The sequence below is a fragment of the Vicugna pacos genome, chromosome 1 (genome assembly GCF_048564905.1).
Source record: "Vicugna pacos chromosome 1, VicPac4, whole genome shotgun sequence".
NCBI classification, from domain to species: domain Eukaryota; kingdom Metazoa; phylum Chordata; class Mammalia; order Artiodactyla; family Camelidae; genus Vicugna; species Vicugna pacos.
In genome coordinates this window covers 102,377,125-102,399,100 of record NC_132987.1, presented here as the reverse complement: position 1 = coordinate 102,399,100, position 21,976 = coordinate 102,377,125, and the positions used below count along the sequence as shown (strand labels likewise).

The 21,976-nt window shown below is 38.7% G+C and overlaps 1 protein-coding gene across 2 annotated transcripts in view; it reads right to left on the bottom strand.

Annotated features, from left to right (window-relative positions):
* The window catches only part of CHODL (chondrolectin), a 269,810-nt gene that overhangs the window by 190,919 nt on the left and 56,915 nt on the right, over positions 1-21,976 (bottom strand). For both annotated transcript variants that reach the window (XM_072967921.1, XM_072967931.1), the window contains one exon: positions 3,197-3,313. In XM_072967921.1, coding sequence (XP_072824022.1) covers positions 3,197-3,278 — 82 coding nt within the window. In that variant the 5' untranslated portion in view covers positions 3,279-3,313. Of the gene's footprint in view, positions 1-3,196; positions 3,314-21,976 lie in introns of those variants that run through there.

Here is a 21,976-nt window from a genome sequence, read left to right as displayed (position 1 = left end):
CTATAGTCTTCGATTCTGCAACTGGTGATGTGATTGTAATCGGTATTTATGATTCTCCTCCTCTGCTATGCACTCTACACTCTCTTTGCTTTAAAGCAGTGCCTCTGCTAATCAAGATTCTTTACTTAGTGAGCTTTCTCAAACTTCTGTTCTCAAAATAAAGGACTGAGAACTTTTATTGATTATCTTTGCTGTGGTGACAATTCCCAAATCCCAGAACCTTGCAATGACAAACATGCATTTCTCCATCAAGTTACATGCAACTTGCAAGTCAGCTGTGGGGTGGCTCCAGGCTGAACATCTGCTCCAAATCTCTTCTTACTCTTGGACCCAGGCTGAAGGAACAATCATCCAGCCCTGTCCTGATCCATTCACTCTTCTCTCCCTTCTATACACCAACACATTCCTTTCCAGCCTTCAAATATGCTTTCACTCTCATCTCTCAAATGAAACCGCTTATTAAGCAGGGACACGGCTAGGGTGAAGCTAAGTAAGATTCTTGTGTTGGGTACAAAATTTAAGAGGCACCAAATCTCATTTATAAAGATAAATAATTTTCAAGGAATATTTTAAAAGTCAAAATTAATGCAAAAGCTAACAATGAAGTTATGAAATGTTTCAATAAAGACAGGCTCAATATCATAGTTGTTTCTTTTTTTCTCAGCTTCCAAGATGGCTCAGCTTGATACTGTTACAAATTCTGTCATTATTTAAACTTTGAATATTGTACTTATTGTGGATTTTGCATTAATTTTTATTTTTTAAAATATCATATTAAGGTATCATTTAATTGCACTAAAATACTGAGATTTTTGCACCCAAGGCAAGCACCTCACTTGCCTTACCCTAGTCCTGGCCCTATTATTAAGATCACCAGTGATATTGATATTTCTGAAACCTATGACTCAATTCTCAGGTCTCATCTTACTTGACCTGTGAGTTGCATTTGACATGGCTGATCACTGTCTTCTTTAAATAAATCCTGCGTGTATCTTCCAGGACACAACTCTCTCAGCTCTCCTCCTGGCTCACTGAGCACAACTTCTTTGTCCCTTTGCTAATTCCTCCACATTCTCTTAACACTGGAGGGCCAGGGTTCTTTTCTCAGGCCTCTTCTCTCCATTTTCTCTACTCACTCCCCAGGGTATCTCATCAAGTTCCAACAGCTTTAAAAAATGCCTTCGATGTAAAAATTCAAATTCATATATTATCTTGGTCCATTCCACCTGCTATAACAGAATTCTATAGATTGGGTGGCTCATAAACAACAGAATTTTATTTCTCATAGTTCTGGAAGCTGGGAAATCTGAGATCAGGATACCAGCCTCGTGGAGTTCTGGGGAAGGCGCTCAGTCAGGCTGCAGACTGGTGACTTCTCACTGTGTCATCACGTGGTGGAAGGAGCTAGAAAGCCCTCTGGGGTCCCTTTTATAAAAGCACTAATCCCAATCATGAGAACTCTACCCTCACAACCTAAACATCTCCCAGAGGTCCTACCTCCTAATACTATCACATCAGAGGTTATGGATTTAGCATATGAATTGGGGGAGGACACACACATTCAGACCATAGCACCCTGAAGTCCAAACCAGCACATCTAACTGCCTCTTGTTCACCATCTTGTACCCCTGCTTGTTTGCTCTCAGATTCACTCCCTGCCATCTCTTGTTTCCCTCCATTCTGGCTTCCAGAGCATTTCAGCCAGTAGATGGCACTGGCAGAAGCCTACAGGGCAGGAAGGCAATAAAAGCCACATTATTTCTACTCTTCACTCTGTTTCCTGTGGAATCTCAAGCAATGAGTGCTATCCTCCGTCGCCTCTGCTCCAGGGGGACTGCCCTTGCATCCAATGAGAAACTTTCATCTTGGCTCTGTATCCATGATGGCTCCAATTTTTCCCAGTTTTACTGTGAAATATTTGACATAGATCACTGTATAGGTTTAAGGTATACAGTGTGATGGTCTGATTCATATATAATGTAAAATGATTACCACAATAGATTGAGCTAACTTCCTTCTTCTCATTTAAATTCAATAGACAAAAAGAGGGGGGAAAAAGGAAAAAAAATCATCTTGTGATAGGAACTCAAAGGATTTACTCTCTTAACAACTTTCCTATATATCATATTTTTTGACTCTGGAAATGCTACTTCTTTTAGTGGTTCCTCCAGCCCAAAAAGTGGTAGCCATTTCCTTCTGTGGCTAACCTCAGATCAAAACCCTTGATTCTTCTCTTTCTCTTAATACCACAAATTCAAGCCATCAACAAAATTATCTGGCTTCCCTCTAAAAATATATCCAGAGTGTGATTACTTCTCACTATCTCCCACTCCTACCAACCTACTCTAAGACACAATCACTTCTCATCTTAATCATTGCAATTTTAGTCTCTTAACTGCATCCTCTTTTCCATCTGGTATATTCATTATACGTCAATCACAATGATCCCTTTAAAATATAATTCAGATTATACCACACTTCTGCACAAAATTATCTATTTCCCAACCCATTCAAAGAGGGCCTGCAATGTCCATTATGATCTGCTCTCTCTATCCCACCTCCTTCACTGTATATCAGCTACTCTAACCACCTTGAAATGCAGGTCACTGCTTTTACAGTCTTTGCATTTCTTCTTCCTTATACTTGGAACGTGTTTCTCCCAGGTATTTTCGTAATGTACTTCCTCTCTTCCATCAGGCCCCTGTTGGTATAGTTCAACCTAATGCCCAATACTAAGTTACACTGCCCCATCCTCTGACCTCCCTTATTTCCCTTGACTCTGTTTTATTTTTCTGTGTAGCATTCACCAGAATTTGATGTGTGATGTATTTACACACTCATTTGTTTATTGTCAGTCTCTCCCCTCTCTGACGTTAGCTTAAGAGGACAGGAACTTGTTCTTTTGTTCACAGCTACATTTTCAGCACCTAGAGAGATGACTGACACAAAATAGGCACTGAATAGCCACTTTTGAATGAATGAATGAAAACCTGCACATGTCATACTATCACATTTAAGATAACTTCCTTCCAGGTTCTGGCAGAAGAATGCAAGATATACAGTGAAACTACATGTTGATGGAATCCTGGGTCAAATTTTGAAGATGCCATGATAGCTTTTAAAAGTCCTGTTATTTTCTGCTCAGTGGAATAAAAGGAATAAGAAAAGATCATTTTTCAGATAAATAATTGCATACCAGGTGTCAGGGTACGTTGATTTGCTCCAGTAAGTAGATCACATTTGAAACAGCAGTTGTGATTGAAGTAACCACCTGTCATTTTCTAGAACTCATCTATCTTCAGCACCAGCCATACTGTAAAGATAAAGGAGGATGGGGTAAAAATCAACTGCCCACATCTTTCAAGTGTTTGATTGTGGCACAAACCTCTGCTCTTCCATAGAGATATGCTATTGCTTGGGTCAAAATTCTATTTATCAGCTAACTTTCCATAAATGCCTACACTGCCTGGCAGTCTACAGTAGCACTGTGAACCCTTAGAAATTAGTGTCTGCTCACAGGTATTGTCAACTAATCATAAAAATGAGACAATGGTGATGGCAAGTGGAAACAGGATAATCTGGAGAATCCTAGAATGGTAGATTCACACTGTCTGTCTGTTTTTCCTCAAAGGTACTTTAAACTCTCTTCATTCTTAGATAACTGAGTTGATTCAATTAGGAAAAGGGGTGAACATTCTATAAAATGTAATTCATCACGCCTTAGTTCAAATCAATCAGGAACTTAGTGGACTCCCCTGCTACTTTATATGGGATGCAGGTAAGCCATTCTGATACCACACTAACTTTGCTGCCCACTTTGTCAGTGACGGTGAAGGGGTTCCTTGGCCTCTGCTTCCCCAGAGTCTAACTCTCCCTGCTGCAATCAAGGAAACAGTTTCACCTGCAACATCTCACTGTGTGCCCAGTCTACAGAGAACAACCTCTAAAGCCCCTTTCCAAGGAAATGGAATTTTTCTCATGAATTTATTTTTCAAGGTCTTGGTAAATAAAGTATATTCTGAGCCACATTAGGTCATATTAGATAAATTCACCTCATCACTTCAGTCTCCTAAAGTTTTTGAACTTCTTCTGCATTATTACCAAGAAACTTCTGGCATCCCTCTTTCATTAAATATGGGCTATCATTAAGTACAGCTTTCGATCTGTACTTGAAATTGGACCAAGCAAACAGTTAAAGTCATTCTCAGAGTGGAAATGAGGAAAGTTGTCTTGGTAAGAATCTCCCACAGATTAAACACTTATGACATCTTAAATAGATGGAACACAGGGATTTTTAGGGCAACGAAATTATTCTGTATGATACTATAGTGGTGGCTACATGTCATTATGCATTTGTCAAAACCCAAAGAATGTACAACATCAAGAGTGAACCCTAATGTAAACTATGGACTTTGGTTGATAATAATGTGCCCATGTTGGTTCGTCTATTGTACCAAATATGCCACACTGATGAGGGATGTTGAGGGTAGGGGAGTATATATGTGTGGGTAGGGAGGGCTATGTGGGAACTCTCTATTTTCTGCTCAATTCTGCTGTAAACCTGAAACTGCTCTAAAAAAATTCAGTCTATTAAAAAAATGGTGACATCTTTTTTTTTAACATTTTTTATTGAGACAACATCTTAAAGCAAAAAGAGAACAACTTTTTGAGAAAGAGGAGGAAAGGCTTACGTTAGTTGTCATGAAAGTTTCAGTGGAGTTGGCAGTTTAAGCTTTGCCAAGTGCTTCACATCATCCTAGATACTGCCATCCCAATTCTCAGTTTCCAGACTTTTTTTAAAAAGATATCATGGACCAGAAAAACCAACTGGCACACTAATTTAGTAATTAATTGATTTAGCCAAACTATTGATTTGGCTCCTGACTAATTCACACCTATGGCTTTAAAAGGTTAGTGAATCTTTGGCATGGTCATAGAAAATTGATGCCTTGAGCTAAGAATCTAGGCATTCCAACTTGTCATTGTACCTCTCTGATCTGTCCAGTACTGTCAGAAAAAGCCATCTCACCCAACAGTCCTTGACTTTTTTATACCTCTCCTATTTTTCTAAGGCAAGAGACATTGGATTTCCCAAAGATTTTCCTTCAAAGGATATTTTATTATAATTGATCACAGGTAAAAATCTAAATAACTATATCACTACTGCATACAATAAATTTTCAGATTATTTTTCTAGAATCTTAAGATTTTCACTGCCTTTAGTCCTTACTATATCAAATTTGACCTAGTTCCACTCCTTGTAAGAATTTCTGTATTCTTGTTTACAAACAACAGGATCCTGTTGCAGAGAATGGGTAAGATGACAGAGTGGGAGGACCCTGAGCTCATCTCCTCTCACAAGTACACCAAAATTACAACTACTTACAGAGCAACTATCGATGAGAATGACCTAAAGACTAACAGCAAAGATTTTCCACAAACTAAAGATATAAAGAAGGAACCACAATGAGACAAGGGGCAGAGACACAGTATAGTCGAGACCTGTATACCCAGGGTAGGTGACCCACAAACAGGAAGATAACCAAAATTTCAGAGGTTCTTCTCTAGGAGCAAGGCATCTGAGCCCTACATTGGGCTCCCCAGCCTGTGAATCCTGCCCCTGGAATACAAGCCACCAGGATGTCTGGCTTTGAGAGCCAGTGGGACTTGCATATGGGAGAGCCAGAAGGCAGAAGAGAAGAGAGACTCCACTCTCTTCAAAGAGCACATGGAAAATCTCAAACATACTGTGATCCAGCACAGAGACATTAATTTAAGAGAAGCCTGGGTCAGACCCACTTGCTGATCTTGGAGACACTCCCAGCGGGGCAGGAGGCCACTGGGAACCCCCCTGCAGATATAGAAATGGTGACAGCGGCCATCTGGAGGGAGGTTGTTCTATCATGAGGACAGTGGTGCCAGCAAGAGTCATTTTGGAATCCTCCCTCTAGCTCATTAGTGCTGGGACCCAGTCCTGCCCACCAGCTGGTTGGCACCAGTCTAAGACCCCACAGACAGAGAAGCCAGTTGTGTGGGAACTCAGCAACATCCAGCTGCAAGCTGGGACCAGCAACAGGACTCCCAAATCACCCAGGCATGCCCACTAGCCAGCCAGCACCAGCACTGGGATTTCTACTTCCAAACTCATTCTATGAGGCCACTATCACCCTGACATCAAAACCAGACAAAGATATCACAAAAAAGAAAACCACAGGCCAATATCCCTGATGAACACAGATGCAAAAATCCTCAACAAAATACCAGCAAACCAAATTAAACAATACATTAAAAGGATAATACACCATGATCAAGTGAGATTTAGCCCAGGGATGCAAGGTTCAATATCCGCAAATCAGTCAAAGTGATACATGGCATCAACAAACTGAAGATTAAAAACCGTATGATCAACTCAATAGATGCAGAAAAAGCTTTTGACAAAATTCAACATCCATTTATTATAAAAACTCTCAACAAAGTGGGTATAAAGGGAATATACCTCAACATAATAAATAATGTAATATGACAAACCTACAGAAAACATCATACTCAACAATGAAAAGCTGAAAGCATTTCCTCTAAGATCAGAAACAAGACAAGACTGCTTTGGCTACTCAGGGACTTTGTGCATCCATACAAATTTTAGAATCATATGTTCTAGTTCTGTGAAAAAATGCTATTGGTACTGTAATAGGGATTGCACTGAATCTGTAGATTGCCTTGTGTCTATGGTAATTTTAATAATATTAATTCTTCTAATCCATAAACTATTATATCTTCCCACTTGTTTATTTCATCTTCATTTTCCTTCATAAGTGTCTTATAGTTTTCTGAGTACAAGTCTTTTACCTCCTCAGTACGTTTATTCCTAGGTATTTTATTTTTTTGATGTGATTATAAATAGGATTGTTTTCTTGATTTCTCTTTCTGAAAATGTGCTGTTAGTGCATAGAAATGCAAGAGATTTCTGTATATTAATTTTGTATCATGCAATTTAATAAATTCATTTATTAGTTCTAAGAGTTTTCTGATAGTCTTTAGGATTCCTATTTATAGTATCATGTCATATGCAAACAGTGACAGTTTTACTTCTTTCTTTTCAATTTGAATGCCTTTTAACTCTTTTTCTTGCTTGATTTCTGTGGCTAGGACCTCCAATACTATGATAAATAGATGTAGTGAGAGTGGGCATGCTTGTCTTGCAGGGCCTGAGGTCTCAGGGGCTGATGCTATCCTGCTGGTGAGTGGGGCTGGGATCCCAGGTGGCTGGCTTTAGGGTCTAGATTGATTGATTGATTGATTGATTTAAAAGTAGAACAAAGATGGCAGCATCACACTTTTTTATTTCAAACTATACTACAAAGCTATAGTAATCAAGACAGTATGGTACCAGCACAAAAACAGATAGATAGATTAATGGAACAGAAAAAGAGAGCCCAGAAATGAAGCCAACCTTATATGGTCAATTAATCTATGGCAATGGAGGCAAGAATATACAATGGGGAAAAGATGCCCTCTTCAATAAATTGTGTTGTGAAATCTAGACAGCTATGTGCAAAAGAATCAAACTGGGCTACTTTCTCACACTACATACAAAAATAAACTCAAGTGAATTAAAGACAGAATATTAAGTCAAGTACATCAGACAGAGAAAGACAAATATATCACTTACATGTGAAATCTGAAAAAATAATGAAATGAACTTACTTAGACAGAGAAAGACAAATATATCACTTATATGTGAAATCTGAAAAAATAATGAAATGAACTTACTTAACAAACCAGAAATAGACTCACAGACATAAAAGACAAACTATGGTTATCAAAGGGGAAAGTAGTGGGGAGGAATAAATTAGGAGTTTGGGATTAACATATACACACTACTATGTAAGACAGATAAACAAGGACCTACTGTGTTCAATATCTTGTATTGAATCGAATCTTATATTGTAAAGAATCTGAAAAAAGAACATATATAGTTATATATCATTGAATCATTTTGCTGCACACCTGAAACTAACACAACATTGTAAATCAACTATACTTCAATTTAAAAAATTTTTAAATAATATAAATAAAGTTGACACCCCTATAAATATTTATCTATATCATTAGGAGAGGTATTATTGGTTCATTCATGTCAATGAAAATAATGTCTCACCTCATTTCATTTGATAAGGAAGAAATTAAAGAGGCCATAAGAATGCTTCAAAAAAATTAAGGGAAGTGACAAAGGCAAGAAGGCATAATGGACAATGTAACATGCGTGGCCCACTTAATAATTTTTCATGTCTGGTTCTAAATTAGACCAGACCCCCAAAAATAAAGAGATTGGATTTATAAAATCTCCTTTCGTTTTTATGATTAAAAAGAGATGCAGCTATTCATTTAGATATAAAGTATACATCTATCTGTAAACTGGGCTGGGCTAAATAAGTGGCTTTGAAATCATTTATTCAACAATATTCAACAAATATTTATTGGACATATATTATGCAGTAGTAACCATCTAGGCACTGGGGATAAAATACTTAACAAGACAAACCTAGTTCCTGATCTTAAGAAGCTTATATGGAAAAAGGGATGATAAACAAGTTACATAGTTAGATAGATAAATAGACAGACAGACAGAAAAAAGGAAATGTTAAAAGGAAATAAGATGTGATGGAGAATAACATATAGGAGAGGTAGCTAATTTACTTGAAGTATACAGAAATTTCCTATAGACAGATGATATCTCAGTTAAGAGCTGACATATGAGCTCTCTGCCATTTTTGTATTTTTATTCATATGGTTTGGAGGAGCTGAAATGACTCTGGGGTCACAAAAAGTTATAGAATTAAAGATTAATGTAAGAAAGAACAAGGTAGTGGTCAATACTAAAAGGCATCATACTTTACCTAAGTGTTGGCTTCTCAGCACTCATTTCAAGATGAAATTCCCATTACCTAAGTTACACCTAACATCTACAAATCATACCAAACTTTAGGTAATTCATGTGCTATTCTTCTATGTAACTACAGAGTGATAGTATAATTAAGTATAATTTGCACTTTGTTTTGTATCAGTGATTCCCAAATCTACAATTAGGAGATAATTATTTAGGTTTATTCCCATTTAGTTTAATTATTGCTTTAAGAAAACTAATAAAAAGGCATCTTATTTCTAGAAAGGAATTTTTTAAGGTATTACTTGCTTTATACTTGAGTTTCCTTTGTTGAAATGGAATTAAAGAGGCAAAATTTTGTGAGACTCAATTTTAAACTTCATACACTTCAAAAACTGTAATCCTGAAATTTGACCAAAAAGTAATGATTGTGTTTAACCTTGGACTATAAAACACTTGCAGGCTCCTTGAAGTCAGCAAACTATCTTCCACACCTTGCACTTAATCAGTACTCAGTAAATGCTTACTTGAGACTGATTTAAGGAATCAGATGGATTCCGTTTACATAAAACACCCTTTGATTTCTTGTAATCAGTGTCACACAAAAGAAGAAACAATTTTGGTGTGTGAAAAAAGCAAAGGAGTGCATTTTTTGGAATGTTAATGCATACAATAGAGGGAAGTCACATTTGCAATAACCCTGCCATAAAGTGGAGCTGTACTTACGCATCTGTTCCATCTGCCATCAATTAGTTTGATGAAAACAGGCTAACAGTGCAGTAGTGATTAGCAGGAAAGATTAAATTCATTTCAGTTTTAATTACAAATCTTTGCCCTTAAAGTTTTATTGGCTTGAAGGAACCCCTACTGTTCCCTTGTTTCTCCTCCACAGTTGATGTGTATTTTACTACTTCACTTCAAAATTATTAATGCATTTTATTTGGTACTTATTTCTAACTACAGACTTTATCCACAAATGTTGATGTGCCCATATGTCAGAATAAGCATAACTAAGACTATTCAAATCTTACTAATTCAAGTACAAATGATCTTCAGTAGCAAATGTGGCATCTGCTGTACGTAGAGAATTCTGAGATTTACACACTTGTCACTAGAATTGTTTGTTTCCTTCATTGACTGATTCATTCATTTATTCATTCAGCATATATTAATTTAGTGCCTATTATGTCCCAGGCACTGATATAGGTGATTAGGATACAGAAGTGAACAACAACAACAAAAAAGAAACAAAAATCCCTGACCTCACAGAGTCTATATTATACTGGCTGGAAATAACAAATGGGCTGAATTGCCCAAAATTCATATATTGCAGTTCTAATCTCCAGTATCTCAGAATATAACCATACTGGGGATAAGGTCTTTAAAGAGGTCATTAAGTGAAAATGAGGTCTTTAGGGTGGCTCTAATTCAATATGACTGATGTCCTTATAAGAAGAAATTTGGACGGGGACATAGATACAGAGGAAAGAGCACATGAAGTCTAAGAGAGAAGACAGCCATCTACAAATAAGGAGAGAGGCCACAGAATGAAATCAACCCTGTTAACTACTTAATCTCAAGATTCTAGTCTCCAGAACTGAGAAAAAATAAATTTCTGTTGTTTAAGCCACCCATTCTGTGGTATTTTGTTATAGCAGCCGTAGCAAACTAAAGCACCAATAAATAAAACCAAAAAAAAAATCATAAAGATGTAAATGATGTCATAGTTTAGAAAGGTATATGTTTAAAAAAAAAAAAAAGACCGATAAAAGAGAACTGTGAAACAGGAAGACCATCATATGCTCCCATCTCTGAGAAAATCATTACAAATGTGAATACTCACCAATTCTATAAAAATAAGACCACAGCCAGAGAGGTTCTTGATAAGGGGAAAGAAATGTTTTCATAAGACTCTACCAATTATTTTCCTTCTATCATTTTTCCCTTGTTAATACAGCAAAATTTGATCATTTATGGGTACAGCATTAAAATTTTCTAATGTGTTTACTATGTCAAGGTTAAGCTAGCCAAGAAACCAGTATTGAACCAGACTGTCTGATATTTCAACATCTAATTTGATGAAAAGAAAAATTTTAGAAGACACATAAATGTCTACTTTTAAATACTATATTTTTATTGTGCTTTGAGTCAAAAACGCAGTATTTCTGAACTTTACCTAACAGAAATTACAGACAACACACTTTTAAAACTGTGAGAAGTTTCTCCCCTTTAATTCTAAAAATAGAAGCAGGAACTTTCTTGTGGGTAGTCTTTTGGGCTCCAGGAAATAACACTTTGCTGTGCAGACTTAGTCAAGCAAGTGTAACCCACAAGATGGATATATTCCCCATTCTTGAGGTTAGACCAGACATTAGTTAAGTAATGCAAATGCATATAGCTCAGCTTTATGAAGTATTCTATTTAATAATGTAAAATTCACCAGGTCAGTGAGTGATGGGCCGTGCAGAAGGTATGTGTCTAAAGAAAGTACAAAATTCCATCATCTTCTATGGGTGAGCCAAAACCGTCCCATGAGCAGGATTTTCAATAAAATAGGACTTCCAAAGATTGGCAAACTGCTTCATGATATCATCAAAGAATGAGGTAAGGAGTGATTCAGTAGATTTGGCTACTGCTCACTCCCTTTCTCCCCAACCCCCCCCCACCGCCCCATGTGGAGATGCATCCTGCCTGTTCCAGAAAAGAGTGACCATAGACTTGCTGAATCTTCAGAACTGCCTCTTTTCAATGGAAGAAAAGGAGAAAAATATCCTTTTTGAGGGCATCTTCAGATTTGTTCACAAGTCAAGCAGAATTTCACCATTCTCAATTTTTGTGTCTTACTTGTGCAGTCCTAAATAAACCAGTTTAGAAGCTTTATTTCATCTGAACTTCTAAGTCTCTGAATTCATCAAAACCCATGAGTTATGCCTGACTACTTTTTCTCTGTTATTATTATCCTCACAGTTCTATCTACCAGTGTATAAAATTCAGAATCGAAGAAGAAAAGGATACCAGTGGTCCTTAGGCAAACAAATGAGCCATATCTTTACTATTGTGGTGATAAATATTTCCAAAATGCATTTTAAGCATTTAGATTTTGAATTTCTTCACTAACAACTAAGTTAACTGGGAAAAAAAAATAAGGTAAGGAGATAGCTTTAGGTAGAAATGCAACAAAAACAGTTATATAAGGGTCTCCAGCCAACAATTACAGCACAGTGAGCAAATACATATTGAAGATTTTGGACAGCCAAAGTTACTCTCATAGGGGAAAAAATTATCTCCTGCCTTCTCTTTTACCATAGCTAATCACTAGTTTTTCATGCTCTGAAAAGCAGATATTTTGTGCCTTTTCAACTCCTTTCCAAGGCATGTTTATATTATATAGCAATTCTTTCCTGAAAAGCCATTTGTATGCTGTTTTATTGATCCTCACAACCTCGGTATGAGAAAGGGCAATGGAATGTAAAAATATTTATACATTGTAGATATAAAAGATTAAGGTCATATAAGGGGTAAAGGTAATTCCTGCTTTAAACCCTCAATCCTCTGACTCCCTCGACCAATGTAATTAGTCAAGGAGAGACAAGCTAGAGCATATTTGCCAAAGATGATGGGGGACAAGACCGGAAGACTGTCAGATGTGGTACCTGCCCCAGCCAGCTGCGTCTTTACAGACAAGCGTTAAACCAGATGCACAGCCAAGAACTCCACACATCGTGACACTTGGTCACTCTTCATTCCTGATTGGGTTCATGGCTCCACACACTGGCATCCTTTCTGTTACCCAAGCTCAGCTCTGTCCTGACCCACGCTTTTCCCACCCCTGCCTGCTACCATGCAGGGTGGCCTGCATCCTTGGGTTACCAGCTGGAGCTGGCTCCTGTAAATAACATCCCTCTCAAGCTGGTGCATACCGCAAGCAACTGGCCACCCAGTTCTTCACAGCGGCTTAGCCTCCACGCCACCTCCCCCAGAGAGCAGCTCCAGCTGGGGAAGCTCTTTGTAGTGAGCCGGCCCCCACCCCCTTATCCTCAGCTGGTTCCAGCCAGTTGCTGCAGCCAAGCCATCAGGCCCACCTATATACTGACACAGGCCAAACCCAAGAATATTATACTAGTGAAGTGGCTAGACTATCTCTTTTTTAAGTGTCCCGAGCCACTCCAGAGACAGCTGAGCGGCCCATTCTTGCGCTAAATAGCTGTCAAATAATTCCTGTTAAATCTTCCGTTAGGCATTTAGACAAAAGACATTAAGATGTTAATGTGGGCCTTCCTCCCTCCTTCGGTCAATCCTGTCTTCCCAGGCTTATCTCTAGGGAAGAGTGGAGAAAGCATTGAACTTGGAATAAAGAAATCAGGTTCAAAGGGAACCTGAGCAATTACCCTCTCAGAGCCTCTGCTGCGGGGACCACTGGAAAAGATCATGCTTATTAGGGAGCTTAGAGTAACAAACAACACCTAAGAGTGTCTCACTACAAGTTAACAGAAGTTTCAACCGAATTTAGAAAAGCATCTCTGGGCAAAAAATCATGAAGCAATGAGAGTAATATTATATGGGATGGGTCCTGAAAGAGCCAATCGCTCTGACTATTCAAAGTTAACTGGAAACTTACAGCTTGGGACTGGAAAAATTAAGACTCCTTGACACTCATTTTTTTCTCCTTAAAACCTTCCATTTGATTAACTTCCAGGTGTCCAAGTAAAGGCAAAAAAAATTCATCAAGGGAGACTGTGGAAGGTCAAAAATGCCCCCCAAAAGGCCCACATCAAACCCCTAGCGCCTGTGAATGTCACCTTATTTGGGAAAAGGTCTCTTCTGCAACCACCCTGAATATTTAGGTGTGCCCTAAAAGCGTTCTTAAAAGAGAAAGGCAGAGGAAGTTTGAAACAGAAGAAAGGGCAGTGACTGGAGTAATGCAGCCACAGGACAAGGAATGCCTGGAGCCACCCGCAGCTGGCAGAGGCCAGGAACAAAATCTCGCCTGGAGCCTCTGGAAGGAGGGCAGCCCCGCCAACACCATGATTTCAGACTTTCGGCCTCCAGGCCTGTGAGACAATAAACGTTGTTGTTTTACATCACCGAGTTTGTGGTAATTTGTTGCGGTAGCCCTGGCAAAATAATATAGTGCCCTTGACAGAAACCCATGTGTACTAGTGGGTTCAGCCTGCTATAACAAAATACCATAAACTAAGTGGTTTAAACAGCAGGCGTGGCAAGTTCAAGAACAAGGCACTGGCAGATTTGGGTCCTGGTGATGGCCCTCTCCTGGCTTGCAGATGGCTGCCTTCTCACTGTCCTCACATGACACACACAGAGAAAGACGGGAAGCAAGCTCTCTGGCATCTCTTCTTATAAGGGCACTAATCCCATCATGAGGGCCCCCCCCATCATATTCTTCCAAAAGCTCATCTCCAAATATTATGATACTTGGCAGTTAGGACTTCAACATATGATATGGGGGAGGGGGAGCACAAACATTCAGTCCATGGCACCCTTCCAATGATGTTTCAGGAACAAGACTGCACACAGGGAAATGATTTATTTCTCTTTCCTCCAATACCATACACTCTCCCACTACTTACCACTCACAGAGGGTCACATTGTATTTTCTACGTGAGGTCATGGGGAAAGCAGAGAGACTTCTAATCAGTTCTAATCATCACTCTAGTTATTATTTCCATCTCTCTGAAATTCATTCACTCGTTCAGCTAAGCTATGTAAGATATATATTAAGCAACAACATCATTGGGGATCAAGGTGGAGGAATATATAGATGTTTTATTTAACATACAATCTACAATCTGGGACCCTTCTATCTAGAGTGATCCAGTCTACTTTACGCCAGCAGACAAGGAGAATAAGCCTCAAGTTACCGTTCCTCATCTGAAAGGAAACCGGCCACTAGACAAGGTGAACTAGAATTGGAATAAAAAAAAAAAAAACAGGTAGAGAGCGTGAGTGCAGCAAAGCTCAATGCGTGATGCAGATGCCTGGGGTACTGGAACCAAAATAAAGAATCTCTTGACTGTCACTTAGTTTCAAGGATCACACGCTCTTCTGATTTTTCCCTTAACTCTCTGGCTGCTGCCTCTCTCATTTGCTCGAACTGCCTCCTCTAGTTGACCTCTAAATATCAGGGCATCCCTGGGTTTGGTACTCTTGTCTCTTCCAACTACTTTCAGACCGAATCAATGTCATCTAAAGCCATGGTGTTAAATGCCTCCTGATTGCTGACAAACTCCAAACATAGATCTCCAGCCAACCTCTTGACATTCCACTAGAAGCCTATGGTGGAAAAGTCTGTATTTCAAAAATAAAAAATCCAAAACAATCCTGTACATTCCTAACCCCACCTCACTTATTCAGTCTTCTTCATTTCATTAAAATGCACCTTCACTTCCTCAAATGCTCAACCAAAAAAACCTAGGAGTACCCTTGACCCCACCTTCCCTTCCATGCCTCACAGCCAACCCATCTATAAGCTTTATCAGTTCTATCTTTAACATATTCTCCAAATCTGACCACATTCGTTACTTCCAGTGCTGCCATCCTAGTCCATGTCGTCATCATTTCTTACCTGGATGATTTCAATAACATGCCAGCTCATCAGCTCCCTCTTTCTACTCTTGATCTCTTAGAGTCTATTTCTCACACAGCAGTTTGGATGCGATTTTAAAACAAACATCATACCAAGTATATGCTCAAAATCCTGTAATGTTTTCCCTTTATACTTTAAATAAAATTCAACATCCTTACAGTATTCTACATGCCACATACATGCTAAGCTCTAGTACCTCAAAGCACATCTCCAACCTCTTTCATTCAAATCTATAACTAAACATCACCATATTAGAGAGGTGTTGTTTTTTTTCTTAATAGGGGGAGGTAAGTTTAGAAGAGGTACTAGGATTTGAACCCAGGCCCTTGTGCATGCTAGGTATGCACTCTACCACTGAGCTATACCCTCCCCTGAGAGGCTCTTTTTGATCACTGTTTAAGCTAGTGTTCCTTCATCATTCACTAACTCTTTAACTTGCTTCATTGTTTTGTGTGTTGAGTCATGTTATATATTTATTCATTGGTTGTTTATGATGTATCTCCCCACTTAGAATATAAACTCCGTGGGTCAACGATTTTGTCTGTCTTATTCACTGCTGTATTTCCAACATTAAAAATAGTGCAAGGCACTCAACAAATATTTGTTGATTGAATGATGGTACTCATCTACTCCAGCCGCCATGACAAAACACACAGACTAGGTGACTTAAAACAAAAGAAATTTATTTCCTCACAGTTCTGGAAGCTGGAAGTCCAAAATCAAGATTCCAGCTGATTTGGTTTTTGGTGAGAGCTCTCTTCCTGCCTTGTAGACAGCTGCCTTCTAGCTCTGTCCTCACATGGCCTTCCCTTGGTATGCATACAGAGGGGGAGAGAGGGGGAGGGAGGGAGAAAAGAATTTTTGGTGTCTCCTCTTATAAAGACATTAATCCTATCAGATCAGAGCCTCATCCTCATGACCTCATTTAACTTTACCTCCTTAAAGGCCCCATATCCAAAAGTTGCCACATGGTGTGTTAGGGCTTCACCACAGTGAATTCTGGAAGGGCACATTCATTCAATCCATAACAAATAAAGTAAAAGCAAACAATTAACACTAAGGAAGAAACCAATGTTTTACACCAAGAGGAACTGAGGAGTTTAAGGAATAAAAAAATAACTTTTTTTAAATCTCTCAAAAAGAGAAAGGTAAAAATAAAAGAAGTGGCTTGACTTCAAACCTTATCACACAATACTTATGTGAGTGATGGAAGGTGATTAAAGATAATCATCCAGGCAGACTATGTCTGATATATGTATTAGGATACAATTGTAATTTGCGAGCACTTAGAAATACAAAAAACTTGACTAGAGCTTGTAGCTGTCAGTCAGTCATATTGTCAGTATCTTTTTATTTCCTCTTTATTCCTTTAACTAGTTCCTTGACCTAGATTTGGTTGGCAAACTCAGGAACTTTCTGAGTGAAATCTGAAATTGGCCCCTGCACACAGAGGGCAAGGGCAGATAGAAGAAAGAGGCAGAGCACCCCCATTTGTTAGGTGGACTTTTCATAAGCAAGGGAACTTGCAAACCAGGTCAGTCTTGGGCAACTGCAAGACAAGTAGAGCTCCACCCCCGCCTGCCAGAATCTGAGAAGTTTATACAGAGGCCTTAACCAGGTTCAGTCATGTATTCAGGCCAGGTGGTCTCAACATTACTCTCCCAAAGCTACGTCCTTGAAATGGCTCCTAGTGTGGGAACAGTGAGCTGAATGTACGTTCTAAGGACAGGCAAGGTGGTGAGGAACCTCCACCAACTGCCCGGGTCCAGCTCTTGGGTTGTGTTCTCTTGATGACCTCCTTCAACACCAAAACTATAATTTTTTATATTAATTTTATTAAAGTGATGCAGGACATATCCTAAATAACTAGCAACCCATAGTTATTTCTCAAAGTCTCCATAGAACCTCAAGTCAGTACTTGTTTAAGCCATATACAATTTTAAAACTGCTTCTTGAGGGGGAAAAAAGAAACACTGGGCTTAAACAGAAAGTATCCTTGATGTCCATTTGCTGAAGATTGCATAATTGTTAGCAATTATTCACTATCACCCTTCCCAGTAAGATTATCCACCCCCATCCATTTCCATATGACTAGTCAGTGCTTTCCATGGAAAGAGAAGAGTTTTCAATCTCATTAACCTTGGGCTTGGCCATATAATGTTTTGGCCAATGGAATGTGGGTAAATAAGACATAAGTCAATGCCCAAACAGAAGTTTTTAATGCATCATGAATTCTCCCAGCTTCGTTGTTCTTTCCTTCGGCTTCAAGAATAGGCAAGTCACCCACAGAGGCTGCTTCCTCAATTCTGTGGCCTTGTATAAGGAGACAGATGGAGCAGAGCCACAGCTACACCCACCATATAAGAAACATGCATGAGATATTAACTCTTATTTATAAGCCAGTGGGGTTCAGGCATTGTTAATTACTACAGCAAAGCTGGTTAATATGTCAGTGAAATTATAAAAAACAAAGATAAAAATAAAAGCCAGATTTTTTATTTTGGAATATTAATTTTGCATCCCTTGTATATCTGTTTCTATAGCATACAATACTGCTTTCAACTAACTTCCACTAATACCCACATTTCTGTTTGCTTTGAACATAGGCTAGGAACACGTAGCTTACCATAATAATGAAAATAACTAGCATTTTGACTGCTTATAATGCAACAAACATGGCTTTAAGAACTTGTGCACAGACCATAACATTTTTTCCTTACAACATCTCTACAAAGAATCATTTTAATCTACATTTTTCACATAAGAGAACAGATAGTTAAAATGTTTAAGTTACTTTTCTTAGATCATGCAACTAACAAGTGGTAGAATTAGGACTATACAGGCAGGTTATAAAAAATCAGATCATGAAGGGAACTGGAAGAGTGTAACAGACTGGCCAAGCAAGGTATTTGACCTATATATTGACCCTTCTAAGAAACCTCAGAGTATTTGCCATAACTTACAATCCCCTCTTGAAACAACTATGAATATTTTCCATACAAAGATCTCTTTGCTCTATTCCATGTGCCCCTGTCACCCTGACCATTAATAACCGGACAAAACACAAGCTCCTGACCCCAATACAGCCAACTTGACTGCACTCTGTTGAACCAGGATCTGTGCCTCATTTGAGGATAGCATTCTCAACACCAGCTAACAGCCTACAAGGTGACTTGGGTTGAAAGGTTGGTTCCATAGGATTAACCTGAGCTGCTTGTTGACCACCTGAATTTATCACATCTTTTCTCTTGGAGAGCTGGAAAGTGAGATGGTCCAAGGGAAACCCAGGCAGAAGGATGAAGAGAAATGTCCTGAGAGATGGAAGACTGGGGAGGTTGTTGGTCAGATTCCCACTTTTGAAACAAAAGGCCTCCTAACTTGCACCAAAATTCCACCACTTGAAATTTTTTTTCTTTTTTCCTTACATGGGAAACAAATAAAATCGGCAAAGACTATCTATTTTCATCAAGCAAGCTTCCCAGAAATTATACACATTTCAACACATAAAACTTACTTTCACACAATGCTTTCCAAGTTGACAAACTACACCTCCTTACCAGCTTAGTGCTGCTGTAGGGAAAGAGAAAAAGCCTGCCCTTTTGATCAGCTCTCAATAATATGATATCCTTATGACTGAACGCTAACCAGTTACTATGGCAAATGCTCGGCACTTGTTGCCACAGGAGAGAATGCAGGGGATAAGAGTATCTCCCCTCTTTGAGGTAGTAACCAACCAGCCTGTGCCCACAGAGCCTGGATACATGTTTTGAGCAAACTCCTTTATCTCCATCCTCAAAAGCCAATGAAATGGAGACTTAGTTCTAGTAAGCTGTCTTACCAGTCTTATTATAAAGTAGCAGAAGATTGGCGTCCAACATACTTCTGTATCACTTAGCATCATTTTGGCACTAAAGAATACAGGAAACAGAAGAATGCTCTTTCAACCTCTCTCCATAACTTAATGTCTCAAAAATTCCATCAAAGTAGGCAGAAATCATCCCTAATTTTGGCAAGATCCTAAACTGGAAGTACCAAGGAGTCCTGAGACTCTAGGAAGAGCAGCTGAAGCAGTGACAGTGGATAGCAGACCACCGGCAGCACTTGAAGTAGAGAAATTCTTAGGGATGATCTCACTAGAACAGTTTTTTAATGACCAACAGAGACAACTACAGCTAAGTTTTACCCTAAACAATTTCTTCGTTTGGGTTTCCCCAGAGCAAACACTAAAATGAGGGTTTGAGTGAAAGCAGTTTATTTGAGAGGTAATCCCAAGACACGCAGGTAACAGGAGTGAGAACGTGAGGCAGGGGAGGAAGGAAGCCACACCTTATTGATCGGGGTTACCTCTCCAGGCAAGTCACTGGAAAAATCAAACAAATGATGTAAGAAATTTCAGAACTAATTAGATTCCCACAGCAGTGGTTCTTGGTGTATAATTTCTGACTTTCAACAAGCTTTCACACTGAAATTATATCCTGAGTGCCATATTCAACTCTTTCATTTATTCATTCAACCATTTATTAAACAACACCCATCTCAACCACAGCCACACATATAGCTGTAATTAAGACTGCACAGTAACTCAAGTGGACAACTTCTGTTTGCAAATCCTGTAGCATGGTGACCCAGTTCACTAGCATTCTTTTTATTTTAACTTTATTGTGGTATAATTTCTGTACGGTAAACCACACATATTTCAGATGTAAAATTTGATGAATTTTGATAGATGTATACACCTATGAAATATGAAACCACCACCACAATCAAGATACCTAACATTTCCATCACTCCCCAAGAGGCGCAAATTTCGAACTCCCAATTTATCCCTTCCCACCTCCTTTATCCCCCGGTAACCATAAGTTTGTTCTCTGTCTGTGAGTCTGTTTCAGTTCACTAGTATTCTTTTCTGTCTTCTAGGTGTTTTCCCATAGTGAGTAACCTTCAGAGGTTCTCATAGTAGGAGAAAAAAAAATTGAATGCAAGACATTATGTGACAAGACAGAATACACAGGCCTGAAAATTAAGAGATCTGTTTTATTTCCAATACTTCTCCCTAATAACTAGTAGACTTGGACCAGTCAGTTAAGCTTCTTAGGGCTCAATTTCCTCAAATACACAATTACCTGCTCAATTAGAGTATGATAATTAAGTTATTCTATAAGCTCATGTGCATTAATAAAGGTGACACAGTGCTTTAAGATTATTTGAAAAGCTATCCTTTTACATTTTTCAGCAGACAAGAGACAGACTCATAGGAATGCATTATAAAGATTAATCTAGGCTATCATTTGGACAGTGAGCAAGTCAGGGGCTACTGCAGTAATCTAAGGGTGAAGGAAGGGCCTGACATGAACAGTGTCAGTAGAAATTAAAAGACAGAGGGGAATGATGTATTTATTAAAGGAAAAATGTTTATGATGACAAATGAGAGCAAAGGAGCAGAAGTCACGATGTCATTCAGTTTAGGTGTCTGGGAGATGATAATGCCACCAGCCGAGTGCTCGAACACTCACACCACCAGCATCCTAATGCCCAACCACCAATCCTTCTTGATCCTGTCAATATCCTGTAAGTCTCCACCATGTCAAAACAGAGGAGATGCAACACGGATAAACTTCAAATAGAGAATTAAATGTACTTGTCAGATTGCATCTTGTCAGACATCACTTTCCTTCCATTTATTTAGAATATTACGGATACACCTACAATAATGTCTCTCTCATAGCAGGCACTCAGTGTTTGTTGAGTGGACTGAGCCCATCTGCAGTCTTCTCTGTAAAAGAAACAAGAGTGCCCCGTGCAGCCCTGTGGCCCATCATGCGGAGTAGATCAGTAGCCTGCAGGGCACCACGTCTATGAAACCCACAGAATCTCCCGCAGCAAACCTGCTTTACTGAAACGTCACTGTCTTTTGCTACCATCAACAGTTTTAGAGAAAGAAGGAAAATAACATCTTCCTATCACCCTAGCTTTAAAACTTTTTAATAAATACTGAAAGAGTAGATGATTTAATCACAGCAAAAAACTGTAAAGCTAAGGACTAAACTGAAGCTTGAGAGAATGAAAAGAGCAGGATCCTTTAAAAATAAAAATACTGCCTTTCAGAAAAAGCTGTAGTGGACTTCAGTTTTTGCAGACAAATCTTTCTCTCTTTATTAGTGGGGGAGGGAAATTTTAAGAAAGAGAAAATAACAGTTATGCCAAGTTATATTTTTATATTCCTCCCTCCAAAACAATGAAAATACCCCTTTCCATCACCTGAATCTTCAAAACTCAAGCTCCCAATTTTGCCTTAAAATACTCATTTATGCTTTCTTTTCTTGCCTTGATGTCTACTCGGACTATTGTACTGATTACAATCAACTATTTACTGTACTTATTCCTAAGAGAAACAACAGGGGAAAGTAGAGTGCTATTTTACATTTTTTCTCAAATTATCAGCCAAAAATTCTGTTTACCACCAAGTAAATATCAAACACGATCATTAA